At 40.2% G+C, this 17,049-nt stretch overlaps 1 protein-coding gene across 2 annotated transcripts in view; it reads left to right on the top strand.

Annotated features, from left to right (window-relative positions):
- Window positions 1–4,356: 4,356 nt before the first annotated feature.
- SYPL1 (synaptophysin like 1) overlaps window positions 4,357–17,049 on the top strand; it is a 33,646-nt gene continuing 20,953 nt past the window's right edge. For both annotated transcript variants that reach the window (XM_081080256.1, XM_081080255.1), the window contains exons 1-2: window positions 4,357–8,959; window positions 9,207–9,278. In XM_081080256.1, the coding sequence (XP_080936382.1) occupies window positions 8,909–8,959; window positions 9,207–9,278 (123 nt within the window). In that variant the 5' untranslated portion in view covers window positions 4,357–8,908. The remainder of the gene's footprint in view (window positions 8,960–9,206; window positions 9,279–17,049) is intronic.

The following is a 17,049-nucleotide window of genomic DNA, read 5'->3' as shown; positions in this document are numbered from 1 at the left end:
AACTGTTGTGAGCTCACTCTCCTAGGTATGTGGAAGAGTTGCAGTCATTATTCTTTTTAATTTTCTGGAGCTCTGGATATATCCCTTTTTCATCTCTCTCTTTATCACCAGCAATTCCATGACTAATCACCTTTCTCTGTTTTCTTCTCCTTAGACCAGTATATCCTGTTTCCCCCAAAATAAGACCTAGTCGGACAATCAGCTCTAATGCATCTTTTGGAGCAAAAATTAATATGACTTATAGTAAAATAAGACCGGGTCTTTATAATATAACATAACACCAGGTCTTATATTAATTTTTGCTCCAAAAGACGCATTAGAACTGATTGTCTGGCTAGGTCTTATTTTCAGGGAAACAGTATTAGAATTCTCAATCCTGGAATTTCTGGAAAAGTAGCCAGAGGATGGGCATTGTGTTGGGAAGGAGATAGCAAACAGAAAGTATGTCTTAAAACCAAACTTCACAGGCAGCGATCAACCTCACCTATTTAATTAGAATTGGCTCTGAGGGGCCCCTCGGTGTTTATGATGTTGAGAATTTCAAAGGGTTCTGAGAATGTTGAAAGATTATCCCTGGAAATCCTACATACAGTTTCTTACATAGAACCTCCTAACTTAGGACCTCCTCATCACCATTGCTCGGAGATTTCCAAATGAAACACCAGCCTCAGGCTCTTTCCTAGGGAACCCAGGCTTTCTAGTTTGTTTTTTACTTATTTCATTATTCTTAATAATGTGATAAGTATCTGTAAGACTACCACCCAAAACAAAAGGTAGAACCTTGACACAACCTTCATCTAAACATGTGACCCCCCACCCATTTCCCACCTCTCTCCACACAATATAACCAACATCCAGAAGTCCTTTGCTTTTTAAAATATATATTTAATTGCATCTATATATCTATATATATATATATTTCTATAAAGTATATTCTTATATTAGTTGTTTTCAACTCTATAAAAATTATATCATTTTGTATATATTCTGGGCATTTACTTTCTTCACTTAATGTTTTATTGTTTCATTAGTAGGATTTATCCACATTGTTGAATTAGTGTAGTTCATTTGTTTACATAAGACCTAAGTCAACAATATTTGATTCTGTAGATTATGAAGACTGCAGTCATTGCCAACTTACTTGTTCTTGCAGAGTAGAGCAGAAAACAAAAATATAAAAAGTGTATGTTAAAAAAAAATTTAAAAATAAAGTAAAATAAATTTTTAAAAAGTGTATGTTTTGTGTTCTTCATTATATATATTACAACTTGAAAATATATTTTCATTTATCTTTTTTTTCCTTTGGTCTATCTTAGAATGTAAACTCTTTGAGGACAAGAATATCTTAGCACTTAGCAAAATACCTGGTCCATATGGGTGATCAATAAATACTGGAAGGAATAGGGCTGTATTCAGGTCTCTCTTCTCAAATTATTGGCAATCATTGATTAAATATGCTAAGAAATTTCAGTCTTCCCTAAATTGCGCAAGAATTCAAGTTTGCTTTATTTCTGCTTCCCGTTTCCCTTTTCTTCAGTCCTGAGAAGCTTCTTCGCAGTATTTCCCAAGCATTCATTATCCTTATTGCAACTTTTTGGCAGCCCAGAACTTTTTCCTTTACTTAAGGCTGTCCCCCTGCAATGGAACCCCAGGTTCCAAGATTATTCCTTTTTTCCTACACTCCCATTAAAACTCGCATTTTTCTCACTGCCAGTAGAAAAAAAGTAAGATAATTTTCCATTGAATGTTATACTGTAATAAACCATTGGATGCAATAATTTTCCAGTATGTTTGTATTTTAAAACATGAAGCTCTTAACCTAAGATAAGGAATGCAATGTGATGGCCTTTCAGGATTCATGGGACAGTGCAGTAGGATGTATGTCACTACCAGAGACAGGTGGTGGAATGGTTGGGGCTTTCCCTATCCTCTCAAGGTTATACCTTGACAACAAAGTCAAAGTCAACAAATTCCTCGCCTTCTCGTCATTTGGTCATTCTAAGAAATGAAAAAAAGAAAAACAATGAAGAGAAAAAAGAAAGCAGAGGAGTTTAAATACATATGAATAACAACAAATAAATACTTGCTTTTCTCTAGAAAAAACAAAAATAATCAAAGGAATTGTTTCAGAAAGCAAAAACCAATTTATTTAGCTTGTAAAAAAATTAGAAATGATTGTTGCGGTAAACACACTGGGATGGGTGGAGATATAAAAAATACAAACCTACGAAGCTTAAAGAATGATTGCAAAGAGGTTCTCCAAAAGAACCCTTTACATGAATAGCCAATTCCTAAAAAGTTTTAAAATGAAATTCCATTTGCAAAAATTACCTTTACAGTTAACTTTCTAGAAACCAAGCTACTGTATAAATATTTTCATCTGCTAGAGAAATTAACAACAAACTTCATTGCCATCATTTTATCAGCATCAGAATTTTCTTGGCTAGCTCCTACTCAGGCTTTTCTTTATTTTCTCTCTTCCTATCATGTTAGAAGATGGATTTGTATTTTCGATAAGATTGCAGGCTTCCTGGACATGTGACTCGTCAACATTAAAAATGTTCATCTTCGGTGATCTATTTTCAGTTAATAAATGCTATACTGTCATCCAGATCATAGTGGTCCAGACACAAAATCTACAGAATCAGGAGGGAAGGGCTACTGTGCCTTCCTTTGGGTTCCCATGTTAAATACAGGAAGTTCAGATCCTGGGGAGATCCTGTACAGCCTGCAAAAACAAAGCACTTCAGCGCTCAGTTGACGATCCCAGATCTATCACACCCTGTTCTCTTCCTGGCAGGAAGTCAAGTCTCCATACCTGCAAATAGAATAAACAAACCACTTGGACAGAAATAGTGAACATTTTGTGTTGCTTCCCACCTGACTTCAAGAGAGAGTCCTGGGTATAATATAATATAAACTTGAAATCTCTGTATAAATCTTTAGGGACACTCTGCTTTCCAGGGAGACAATAAAACACGGAAGTCCTTGGAATAATTACTTATGATAGAAGCAATTCAAAATTGGATTCTAAAATCCCCATATCCACCCTGCTACATCAATTTAGGCAGCCTGCCGAATCTGGGACCATCTTGTAACTTCTTCACATTTGTCTTAATCCCCAAATCCTGATTTGTTGCCGGAAGTACTCCATCATGTTAATTAACATATGTAAAGCTGGTGCTACACAAATACTCCCATTCCACCGAGGCTGGCCAAAGGAAATTAAGTGGTAATGCTCCAAGACAAATGTAGATCTGATAAAGCCAGGGCAGGAACCCGGGTTTCTGCATCTAAATCTCGTGCTTTGTTGCAGGCAGTATTGTGCTGCTAGTGAGTGCTAAACTGGCTGTCCCCTCTTGCTCCTTGCCACGACATCTGGGACCTGAGATCTCATGTCCAACAGGTTTTGAAAATATCAACCAGCTTGACCCTATCTACTAAAGGTTTTCCGAGTTCATCTTCTGTAATACTGCCATAATGATCTTCCTAAACTGAAATCTGATCATGTTACTGCTCTCTTGTCTCAAAGCAACTCACTGCCAGAGACTCCAGTACAAATTCCTAGTCTGGCATATAACGCTGTCTCTATACTGCTCCCCTTACCCAAAGCATCAGATACACTGATTTTGGTCCCACTCTCCTCTAAGAACTCCCCTCTCCTCTATCACCATGACCTACTTTCTGCTGCATCTCTGCCAGCAAACCCCCCATCCACCTGGGGAACCCCCTTCACATCTCTTATGTGTCAGTGCTGTGTCACTTCCTCTAGGAGGCCCTTCCTGGTGCTTTCTTCCCGCTGAGCTTTCTTCACAGCAAAATGTGGAAAATAATTCATACAACCTCTCTTAACTCAAGGGTCACGTGAGAAAACTGACTATGACAGGTCTCTGAAAAAAAATGCCAATAACTATACAACTCCAAGTTATGCTATGATAAAAGTGATTATACAATGAACCTTATTTCTTTAGAAACCTAATTACAGTACTTGCAAAGCTTGTGGACAAAAAAGTGTCGCATACTAACCTGACAAGCTCAGGGGAGGCCACATGGCAGGTCCTACAAACTCAGAGACCGAAAGTAACCACATAGGCTGGTCTGAACAGAAAAATTGCTAACTAAAAGGTCATGGCCTGTAGTCATCTCCTTGGCCTGTAGCTTCCCTGACAAAGGTCAATCTTTACCTTAAGTGAGCCCCTCTATTGTCTTTGTGCATCTAAGGTAACACACCCTTGAAATGTCAGAGTCATCCCTTTTTCCAGACCCCTCAGGGCACAACCTCACTGGAGCAGGAAACTACAAAATCCCTTATTTATTTATTTATTTATTTATTTATTTATTTATTTATTTAGGAGGGCACAGCTCACAGTGACCCATGTGGGAATTGAACCTGCAACGTTTGTGTTATTAGAATCACGCTCTAACCATCTGAGCTAATAGGCCACCCCTAGAATCCCTCATTTTTGTTCTCGTCCCTCGATTTCATCTTATGTGCTGTAAAATGCTATTAACTATCCTGTACCCACCAATATAAAAGAAGTATCTGTCTCCTCAAATTATTTTTTATCCAATCCCAGAGATTGCTCCACTTTGCTTTCTCCCATCCCCTTAATCTACCACCAATGGATTTCATGTATCCTTCCTCTTTTGATTCTAAAGTATAAAATAAGTTGCAAAACTGCCATTTTCCAGAGCATTTTCTCAATCCACTGAGATTTTGCTTCCCGGCAATTGTCATCAGTTTGGCTCAAATAAACTCTTATAAGTTTTCTCTTAGGCTGGATGTTTTATTCATCGACAAAATTATTATAAAATTAAGTTCTACCAATTAAAACATTTTTCCTTGTTCACTCATTGGTTAAATGTGAGCTAAAATGGTGATGAGAACGATGCTCACTTCAGCCAAAAATAGATTAAAATTGGACCCACACAGAGAGGATTAGAATAACCTTTTGCCCCACATGAGTTTTCAGTAGTGATAACCTGCATTTTATTTGCTTTCTAGAATTCTATTTCCAAGTTTCATATTTCTTTCCTTCTATCAACAGAATCGTCTTCCTTAAGTTTGACTTCCTTAAATGAATTTTGCTGTAGCATTGAGTCTGTTGCTTCTTGACTACCCAATCCAGAGATTGACCCACGCACTGTTTCTGGAACAAAATGATAATAACAGGTTTAACTTTTACTAAGTGCTTAACTCTGTACCAGGCACTCTTCTGTATGATCTCTGAAGATAATGAAATTTAAACCTCACTACAACTCTCAAACTTCCTCTCTGAAAGATGGGCATGAAAAAAATGGAAACTTAGGAGAGTAAACCTCTTGCTGCAGGTCACAAAGTAGAGGCAGGATTTACCCAGAAGTTGGCAACATATTCCCACTGTTACCCACTGAAGTGTACCCCAGCTCTAAGGGACTGTGTAGCAATGACAGGGCTCCCTTGCTCTCCAGAAACTTACACTTAGTGCAGGTGGTAGGGTCCCAGGGCGGTGTGAGCAGACACCAGGTTTTGGGTGAAACAATCATATGTAGGCCTCTGTCCCAAATTGGGACACCAAGACCTAAGGGAGCCAAGGTGGGGCAGGTGCTGACACCCAGGCAGCAGCCACAGAGGAGGGGGCTACGGGTGTCAAAACAATTTACCACATACTCAATCCTTTTCATGCATTTTGTTCAGTTTTCACCAGAATGGAACATGACTTTGTCTTACTCATTTCCCTCCACTCCTGAACATGCCTTCAGAAAAGATCTCATTAGATTAAATGTGGTATTCTGGATTGGATCCTGAAGCAGTAAAAAGACACTAGCGGACAATTGGTGAAGTTTGAAAAATTCTGTAGTTTAGTTAATAGTAATATACCAATGTGAATATCTTTGTTTTGACAAATACATGTATATCTTGGTTATAGAGGATGTTAGCAAAAGGGGAAACTGGATGAAGTGTATATAGCAATTCTTTGTACTTTGCAACTTTTCTGTACACCTAAATTTAGTCATTTTTAGATATTTCTAAAATGACTATTGCATTCATCGACGAAAAGAATTGTTTATAGGTAAAACTCAAGTTTTGTACTCATTGGTACAAATGAGTACAAGATAAATACTATCTTTCCAGGGGGGAAAAAAGACAAATATTGGTTAGGAATGCGTTCCAAAGTCTTATCTTCCCAACAAAATGAATAGAACCTTGTATTACTATTGAGAAACACAAAAGAATGTTGTAGTTAGCAGGTGATACAATTTCCCTATACACAGCTTCCTTCTGACCTCTTGCACATCTTTAAATGCCAAGTATCATAACCTGGCACATACTTTATAAACTGCAAAGAGAAGTAAAACAATGACAAATTAGGTAGGTAACTTAGTGATAATTATACTACCACATAGGACTGAATTATAATACCTCAGATAGGATCATTTTGCATTACAAATATTATTTTTTATAACAGCCCTGGGAGAGTGGAACATGTTGTGCCCAAAGCTTCTGGCTCTTTCCTCAGATTTGAAAAACAAATAGAAAATAATCGGTATTGCAGTCAATGTGATACAGTCATCTGAACATTCTTCCCAGATTTTGAACAGTTGTGCCTTCAATGAGATGCTATTGTTTAAACACCCTTGTTTTTTTAGGATGAAAAAAATTCACAACCCTCTGGTTGCCTAATCAGATCTCACTTGCTCTGCCAGCCACTACCAGTTCCTCAGGAAAGTAGGAGTTCCTCCCAGCTCAGCTGACTGGCAGCAGTGTTGGGCTACATGTAACCGAAGGTAACAGCTGTAGCTTACTCCTACTTTGTTCTGCCCAATCAGATCCTGTGCATGAGTTCTGACAGGTGACCAGATACTATTCTTCTGTTCACTGCAAGTGGTCTCTATCTTTTAAAAACTACTGGCACATGATCAAGAAAGAGAACTTTTTAAAGTTCACGACGTGTACTCTAGCACTAAAGGTTTTCAGAGGAGAAACAACCATGCCTTCCACTGGCTGGCATGAACAAGAAAAGCAGGAGAGAAAGCCAGGAGAGTCAGAACAGAGGAAATAGAAAGTTAATCTTCTCAGAAGTTGAGAAAGGGCGTGGCCAATTCCAATTTCTGAGACCTTCAAAACATGAAAAAAATTTGGAGACATGCCAAAACTGGGTTACTAAATCACAGAATTTAGATTTTTTTTAAGTTATAAATAGATTCAGAGTTAGATTTTTAGTTTGTAAATTGCAAAGTGAACCTCATTCTAATCTGGCAGTGTATGTCTCATTTGGAAGTAACATTAGTCTAATTTGATTCTTTGTGAATATGAAGACCAAGCCAAATAGCACTAGTACCCACAACTCACCTTCCAGGTGCCCAGCCCCAAATCCTCAACAGAATGGGAGTAAAAGTTTAGAAAAAAGTAGGTTAAAGAGAATACAAAGAGTATCAAGAAAGCTATAAGGAGATCAGTATTTTGGGACTCTGATAACTGGGAGAAAAGGTGCAAAAACAAAGTAGAAAGAAAGAAAAAAAGGAAGTAGGAAGACCTGGAGTATTCCTTATGGTGGTCTCAGGTGCACTGGGTATCAAACGCATGGTCACTTTCCAGTGATGTAGCCCTGAGGGGCATCTCTGATGCCTTTTTGTTTAGTAAGAGGAATGTGCAATCATCCACAAGGTGCCCAATGAGCAGAGAGCATTGTGCTAGGGACTGAGCAGTGGGAGTCAGGATAAAAAAGAAAAAGATTGTCTCTGTCAACAAGGAAACTAAAATGTGTTCTTTGCACTCTCTGGGAAGCAGATAAGGAGGTAAATAGGTCTCAAAAGAGAAAGGCTTAGGTTCCAAAATGACCTTCAATAACAGTTGTCAAACCCTCCTAGAATAACTTCAATGGCAAGGAACCTGCTAAGTCCTAGGTAAGTGCTTGGAAAATCAGTTAGTATAATAGGCAATTACTTGGAACATGGTATTGAGATCTTACTGTACTAAATTCCTTTCCTCCTTATTTACTAAGTGTCACATGGTGTTAACTACCTTATTTACCGTATGTGCCAACAGCCACCATTCCAGCTCTCCAAGAACTTCTAAGATATTGGGGAAGTCTATAAGGAGATCACTACCTTGGGTCCCCGATAACTGGGTGCCAGGAGGAAAGTGTCACCTAAGCTAAATCTTTAAGGGGGAGCAGGAATTAGTCTTCTATAGAAAGACACTAAAAGCGCCCCAAGGAGAGGACAACTGCAAAAGGGTAGAAGGGAGGCCTGATGGCTCCAGCCGGAGCTGCGGGGTCAATTCCCGCATGGGATGATGGGCTGCACCCCCTGCAACTAAAGGCTGAAAAACGGCAACCGGACCTGGAGCTGAGCTGTGCCCTCCACAACTAGACTGAAGGACAAGGACTTGGAGCTGATGGGCCCTGGAGAAACACACTGTCCCCCAATACTACCCCCCCCAAAGAAAGGGTAGGAAAGTTGGGTGGGGGGTCAGGAGGAGCCTGTCGGGACAAGCCTTTTCCCATTATGTACAACCTGTCTCCTACATCCTTCAGCCCTGACTCCAATGATAACTGACAATAACTTTAATTTCCGTAAGAATGGTGAAACACGCTACTGAAATACCTACATCGTGATCGTCCAAAATCCGTTGTTGTGCAATAACTCTCCACCATTTTAATAAAAGGCCTCCAACAGCCTTGAAACGCGGCTTCACCTGTATCCATATTGTACAAATCTATCTAAAAGTTGAGAATTGTGCACGGAAGCCGGTGGAACCGGGTAGTTGCCCAGCCCCGTGGGAGCCAAACCAACCCCCGCAGCGCGAGGTGTGCGCCGGGCTCCGAACTTCGCTGCGCAGACGCGGAGGTGGACGCGCGCATGCGTGGGGGCAGCCGCAGCGCCGAGGGCCGGACTTCAGGGAAGGGCGAGCGCCGCACGAAGCATGGCGTCCAACATATATTTGTTTCGCCAGAGGGTTAGCCGGCTCGGCCAGGTGCGGCCTAGGGAGGCTCCTCCCCTTCCCAGCCCCTGTTCCCCCTCCCCTCCCGAGGCCGCTCCTTCCCGTCTCCGCCCCCACGCGGGGCCGGGCGGCCCAACCGCCGCCGCCCCGCCCCCGGCCCCCGGGGCCCGCCCCCGAAGCCCGCCCCTCCTGCCCTTCCACGCCGCGGGGCTGCACGGTCTGGTCGGTCCCCCTCCTCCTCCGCCCCGCTGTCCTGATTGTCTCTCCCTCCTTCCCTCAGAGGATGTCCTCCTTCCAGCTCAACCTCAACCCGCTCAAGGAGCCGCTCGGCTTCATCAAGGTCCTCGAGTGGGTGAGTGCAGCCCGCAGCGGCGAGGCCGGGAATCGCGACGCGGCGCCGGCTCCTTCTCCGGCCGGGCCAGCGCCCTCGGCGAGGGAGCCGGGAGCCCCGGAAGCGGGGGCGCGGCCGGGCTCGCGCGGGCCCCGAGGTGGTCGCTTTCCCCCGGACGGGACGGGACGGGACGGGACGGGACGGGACGGGACGGGACGGGCGGGACGGGCGGGACGGGACGGGGTGGGCAGGGCGGGCACGAGAGGCCGCGGCCTGGGCCTGCGCGGGGCGAGGACGCCGCGGTCGGCGTGGACTCTCGAGTCCCTCCGCCGCCGGGGCGCAGGCGGAGCCGCCCTCCCACGCCGGAGCGCACCTCTCGGTGCCCGGTGGGAGCTCAGATTTCTCTTTGGCCTCACTGCTCCCGCAAGTGAAGAGAAAACTTCCTGTTGCGGTCTCTCCGAAACCAGGGGCGCCCGAGTCGCGCCCCGGCCGGCCCGCCCGAGCTTTTCTGTCTTGTGCCGACGGGAGGCCGCTCCCTTGAGAGCTCGTTGTGCCTTTTCCAAGCGGTTTGACGAGCATTCACTTCTTAATTTGCTTTTCAGGTTGGCTCCAAGCTAAAAATGGGTAAAAATAAACCGTGGGTCAGGGGAGCGGGCGGGGTTGTGGCGAGGGAGGGGGCATCTGGTCAGCCGGATCCACTTACACACGCGCGAGGAGTCGCCATCACTTGTGTTAGGTACAGCCGAGCAGCAACCTGCAGTCGGCCTTCAGCCCTTTCCCGGGAACACTCAGCCATTAACATCAAAGGCGACTTACTAATTCGACCTTGGCAATCACCAGTCACTCGCAGGAGTTAGTGTGTTCGCACCGGTCACTGCGGATTTCCTCAGACTCCATGGCCTAGCACATATGTTCGTGCTGGTTTTCAGGGTCTCCTTAATAGGCAGCTGGCATCCGTCCAGCGTGTGCAGGCCGGTTGTTTTCATAACGAGCAAAATTTACATCCGTATGCTTTATATTTTAGCGATAGAGTGGTGAGGAGTAAGAACTTACTACTTCCTGTTTTAAATAACCCACCCGGGAGGTTTTTTAAAGGAACACAAACTCAGATTCTCTAATGAGTACTCTCTCTGATCTCCTACCTACATAGTTTCCTACCCTTCGCTCAAAATTTCACTTGTTTTCTGAAAACTGAAATCGTACTAAGTTCACAAAAATTACTTTAAAGACACATAAATCTATATACTAAGGGTTCTGTAAACCTAGGTACGCATTTAACCATAAAGAAAATTATTATGAGTATGTAAAATTACAGGAGAGAAACTTTCTTTAATGTAAAAGTTAAGAAAAAGTTTTATACCTAGTAGATTTCATCTCATTTAGGATTATAATTAAATTTATAATTTAAATTTTCACTTAAACGAAGGGGCAGTTGATAATTGCCTTTTTTTTTTAAAGAGACAGAGACTTAACTTTTGTTACTATTAAAATAACGATACGTTTTTTGTTACTATTAAAATAACGGTACGTTTATTAGTGATTGTAGGTTCCATATATTTTGAATAATCTTTTTAAGAAAATACTGTTTGAACAACTTATTGCACAGGAGAATCATTTGATAAAAGATTGTTAATGATACGAATATTCAACTAATATTTGAGTATGTATTATATACAGGTGGTGAGCTAAGTAAGCACTAGCATACAAACATGAATAAAACATGGTCTTTTCCTCATGAACTATTAAGAAAGATAGAAAACAAATGTGAAAATGCATATGATGAATACTATATGAAGGTAGAGGCAAAGTGTAGTAGGGAAAAGGAAGGAGAAATCACTTGCTTAGAGGAACTCGGGAGGATTTCATAGATGAAAGAACACTTGAAAGATGAGTATTTGTTGACTGGGGAGTGGCTTACTGGCAAAGGGAATCTTACCTTCAGTGGTGTGAAAAGTTGAAGCAGCATAGCCCTATTTGAGAACTTGTACAATTTGGCCAAAAATATGTATAGTTATCGGTATATATTGAGTATTAAATTTTAATACAGTTTTTACCTTTCTTAAAATGTATGTACATTTTGTTGGCACCCTCTGTAGTTCGGAGTTTATTCTATGGGCCAGTGGTTTTTATGGTTTTAAACCCTCTGGGCCCTTTCCTTAGGAAAATGCTAATGTGCTGGGTACAGAATTTTGGGTAATATATTGGAGAGCTTCCATTTAAACCCAGAATTCCTACCATAGGGTGAGGACTCACTCATTCAAGGGTTTCAACAAGTGAATGGTATGATTAGATTTGCCTTTAAAATACTGCATTTTGTCAGCAGTGTAGGGGGTGGATTAGATCATAATTGAAGGAAGGGAGACTTGTTGCTTGAGAAATTATGAAGGCCTAAAATTAATTGCAGTGGTAATAGAGAAGAGAGGTTTAGAAATTAGAATATATTTGAAGAAGAGGGAGGACTCTAACATGGCTGCTATATTTCTGACGGGTTGGTAGTGACAGCTCGATCAAAGATGGATCACTAAGGAGAAGAAGCAAATTTTTAGTGGAGGGTAAATAATGTTTTGGATGTATTGAGTTTGTCTCTTTAGATGATATAAGTGGAGGTATATAGGCATTTAGATATATGGATCTAGAATTTAAAAGATAAATACGGGCTGGGTAGATTCAACAGATGACTGCCAGCAAAGAGGAGTGGTTTATAATACGGAGAGAAAAAACACCTTGGTGTCACTATTAGAATTTCAAGAAAAGAGTATTCAGCAGTATCAGGTGCAAGAGAGGTTAAGCAAAATGAGGACTAAAATGCATACTTTGGTTTTGGTAATTAAGGAGGCTGTTGGTGGTTTTAATGAGAGCAGTTTCAGTAAAATCAAAAACCAGTTGGTGGTAGGCTAAACAGATGTAAGAAAGTGAAGACAGTGCGGGTAAGCCATTACTTGGTTGAAAGTGGGAGAACTTTGGTGGTAACCCATTTGTGGGCTGTAGAGAAGAGACTTATGAATAGAATTGTTAGAGGTTAAAAACAGGCAGAGGGGATGAGTGATAAAAGGTTCTAGGGGAGAAAGGCCCATTGTAGGACTTTTAAAATGTTTTGAATGACTTGTTCAAATTTCGTAAGGCATTGAGGTGTGTTGGGAGGGTTACTTCTAAAAATAGTCAATAAATAAGTTTATAAACAAATCTAATAATTCCCCAAATCAGCTTATCTCTAGCAAGGCTCTCAATGATGTTAGACTAAGAGCTATAACCTGATAATATGTAACTTGCAGTGGATTACAAATCTGAATGCCTCACAGACATGAAGGCAAGATGCCCAGTAAATATTTATTGACAGAATAAAAATACAGTTGCTGAAGCAGAAGCATTTTTATGTTGCTTCTAAACTGCAGCCACCCTATTGTGTGTGTGTGTAATATTTTTAAAAATCTATTCCTGGCCCCTAGTTACAGTGCCTAGCAATGGCATTGCTTTAGTTCTCTTTATGTAATTCATAATTCAGTAAAGTTGAATTTTTGTTGCGTTTATATGGGAATATCAGTGCTTCACAGGGCTGTTGGAATGATTAAGTTAGCATATAAATATGTCAGTGATAATGTACTTGAACAGTTCTTAGTTGGTTCTTCAGGACTGAGATCCTGTGTTTATAGAAGACTAGACTCAGAGGGCAGGTAGAATTCAGCGTCTCCTGGTCCTTCAAGATGACTGAATTCTCTATTAGATATTTTAAACTTTAGAAATGATATATTGTATGCTTTTCATTTGTCTGCATGTTTTCCTGCCTTTAGCATCTCCATCAAGGTGTCACCTATCAAGGTGACAATATAAAATTTACATAAGAGTAGATGACCCACGTGTAGGAGTTGAACACAGAAGTAAAAGTCAAGGATTAATTTTACCAAAGCAGCTTTTTAAAGTATTTAATATTTCTCTGGTAAATTTTAATTTGGTTCTCTATAGTCAGTTATCACTACTATTTAGATCACGGTTTTTCATTAAAATGATTTTATTGCCTTTTAATATTGAACACTGTGTTTTGGGCTTTTATGTCGCTATCTTGCATTGAGTAGACACTGAATCTGAGTAATAATGCTTTTCGGATTCCACACACAAAATTATGGAAGTGAGGTGGAAGAGATACTGTTTGGGGAGTATATAAGGAATTACAGGCTAATTAAGTTGAATTTTAGAATTATTAACCATCTCTGAATAATTTTGTCTGCTGGCCATGTTTATTCTGTTAACAAGAGATATTTATTAAATACATTATATGTGCTAGGTCTTTACCTTTAAAACCTGTGAGGGTTATCATCTCGATGATACTGCAGTTTAGAGAAATTGAAGTAATTTACCCAATATCCTATGATTGTTACTACATCAAGGACTCTTAACTGTCTGTTCTTAGTCGTTTTGATAATTTACTTTGATGTTTCTAATTGGTCTTTTAATAAATTGTTGGAAAGATCACCAAAAATTTCAAGCTTAAAAAAACAAAACAAGGTATCTGAAGTAATTTTTTCTTGTTTGTTAGATGCATGTTTATAAGATCTTGTGTTAAAAACAGTTAGGGTCTTCTTGATTCATTTATCAAGTTTGAAGTTTTTTTCTGATTTTAAAAACATTACTTTGGAGTAAATTATTATTCAGGAAAAGTAGTGTAAAAAAACATTAAGAAAACCTGTACTTTGAGCATTACATATATCAATTTCTTTAAACCACAAACTTTCAGAAATATATTAGTTTACGTAAAATATGTAAAGTTTAGTCATCCCAAGTAAATTTCAAGATTTCTGCAAACAGGGACCATGTTTTATCCTAATTTTGTGGTTTACAATATAGCACAGAGGAACATCCCAGGTAATAAAAATTGTACTACGGAGTGTGGGTGATAGGGCATATGTAGACTGATGTTTGTCTCATCCATTTGCTTAGTTTTTACATTTTTAGGCTATCAGCCTGTAACACAGACTACTTTTTAGGAAACCCTGCCATTTGTGTTCATTTTTTTCCCCTATTAGGGAAAGAGGAAAAGGATTTCAAATAGCATTTTGTGCCTGCCAGGACTCTTGTATACACTTTAAGCGCTATTAACGCTTGTTAATAGGCTTATAGACAATACCCCTATGTCTTTGCTTTGTTTTTTTCTACCTGGAATCCTCTCACTTTCATGGGGTGGATCAGATGTAATTTTCATAGACAAAATATATGTGTTGTGAGTGCTTTCAGAACACAAACGCATACAGATACACACACACACAAATAACAATCTGATAAAATATGAAAGGGAAAACATAAAAGATAACAGAGCGATACTCTCATACACTTTCGTCTCAGAACTCCTTTATGCTCTTAAATACTGAGGACTTCAAGGAGTTTTTGTTTATGTGGATTGTATATCGATATTTACCATATTGGAAAATTTAAGCTATACTTTTTTTTTTTTAAGATTTTATTGGGGAATGGGAACAGGACTTTATTGGGGAACAGTGTGTACTGCCAGGACTTTTTTCCAAGTAAAGTTATTGTCTTTTCAGTCTTAGTTGTGCAGGGCTCAGCTCAGCTCCAGGTCCAGTTGCTGTTTCTAGTTGCAGGGGGTGCAGCCTACCATCCCTTGTGGGAGTCGAGGAATCGAACTGGCAACCTTGTGGTTGAGAGGACACGCTCCAACCAACGGAGCCATCTGGCAGCTCAGCAGCAGCTCAGCTCAAGGTGCTGTGTTCAATCTTGGTTGCAGGGGGCTCTGCCCACCATCCCTTGCGGGACTCGAGGAGTTGAACTGGCAACCTTGTGGTTGAGAGCCCACTGGTCCATGTGGGAATCGAACCGGCAGCCTTCGGAATTAGGAGCATGCAGCTCTAACCGCCTGAGCCACCAGGTCGGCCCATAAGCTATACATTTTTAAAACATTTATTTTAAAATAATAATCATTTGAAAGCTTCAATTACATCAGTGGCAACAAATCCTGCCAGTTTTCCTTATGTGAAAGGCTCACTTCATTTGTTTTTTGAGAAAAGTATCTGTCAAATATCCAAGTCTAAATAACTGTATTTTGTGACTTATTCATACAAGTAAAATTGGTGTTCCAGAAAAAAAGTAACTAGTTCAGCGTATAATTCAATTGTTTAAATGCTTTCCCTGGAGACAACCACTGTATTTTGGTATGCAGTGAAAGTTTTTTATTTGTACATCCTATTTCATCACAGAATGTTAAGAAGACTCAGGTGTCAGGATTTAATAAAATAATTTTTACTGTTTCATCAAAGGCATTCTTAAGTGAAACTGGTTTTAGTTTTTAACTGGAAGTGCGTGACAGTTTGGTGTTATTGCTGATTCTTACTAAAGCCCAGCAGTTTAGCCCACGAATGCTTTTGCTCAAATCAGTGCAAATGTCAACACAGTGTAAAAGGCAAATAATGTATTAATAATATTATGATGGCGGCCAGATGGCTCAGTTGGTTAGAGCGCGAGCTCTCAACAAGGTTGCCGGTTCAATTCCTACATGGGACGGTGGGCTGCACCCCCTGCAACTAAAGATTGAAAACAGCAATGGGACTTGGAGCTTAGCTGCACCCTCCCCAACTAGATTGAAGGACAACCACTTGGAGCTGAAGGGCCCTGGAGAAGCACACTGTTCCCCAGTATTCCCCAATAAAATTAAAAAACAAAAAGTTAAAAAAAATTATGAAAATGTTTTTGACCTTATAGACTCCCTGAAAGTCTTGGGTACTCCCAGGGGTCTACAGACCACACGTTGAGAATTGTTGTTGTGTAAAGTGACGTCATTGGGGGCCAGGAATGGGACAAGAAATATTGGTGGGAGAAGGACAGTTCCCAGCTCTGGGAAATCTGGAAAAAGATTTTAACCTGTTTTCTGGATTTATGACTTATATAGAGCTGAGTATTGAAAGAAGTAGAAAGAGATATGGCCTCTGAACTGAGACCTGTATCAATCTACCTGCCCACTTAAGGTCTGGATTTCTGATAAGTATTATTTTCATATGTTGGTAATTTGTGGGTCCCATCCTAAGATGTGTCTGTGGGCTAGGTGACTCAGAAGGCCAGGTAGAAACAGCCATAAAACTACCAGACAAGGAAATTACTATAAAAAAAGGAAATGACAGTGATAGGAAAGGGGGGAAAAAACAAATTTTCAAGTTGAGCCCACATCAAATATCCTAAAACACATGGAGAAAATTTTCACTTAAAAGCTCAAATTACATGACGGCAATAAATGACAGACTCACTTTAAGACAACCAGCCAGCTCAACAATAAAGATATTGATTCACTCCAAAACACATAAAAATAATAGAGTAGTCTGAAATGATTTTAAAATAAGTATAGGTTCCTTGGAGATTTCTAGTACCATACTCAGGTTAACATTTAATAAAGGTGACATAGGTGTTTTCAAGATATAATTAAGAGTTAGCAAAAAATTTCTAGCTGTTTATTTCAGCAGGAATTCAAGTTTATTTGCCTGATCCAAATTCTTAAGGATTGTGGAACTGTACTAGCAGGAATTGTACTATTTAGAACTTTCTGTGATTGTATTTTAGCAGAGGGAAGTTTAAGCTATACAGAGGAGATGGTAGAAGGGTGAAACTGAAGCACAGGTAACTGACTTCACTGCTCAGTGGAAATAAACTGAAACGTTAGCGTCAATAACAAAATGTTTTTAAAAAGAAATGTGTTCACTAAATGGTTCAGACTTTGACTCAAAAATAAATATCTTGGCTCTAGGCTCTAATCTTATTGATTATGAAGGCAAACATGATGTGATCATGTTAAATACTA

This window comes from Rhinolophus hipposideros (genome assembly GCF_964194185.1).
Source record: "Rhinolophus hipposideros genome assembly, chromosome: 18".
NCBI classification, from domain to species: domain Eukaryota; kingdom Metazoa; phylum Chordata; class Mammalia; order Chiroptera; family Rhinolophidae; genus Rhinolophus; species Rhinolophus hipposideros.
Note: the sequence above shows the minus strand (reverse complement) of the source record. Positions and strands in the feature narration are given on the sequence as shown.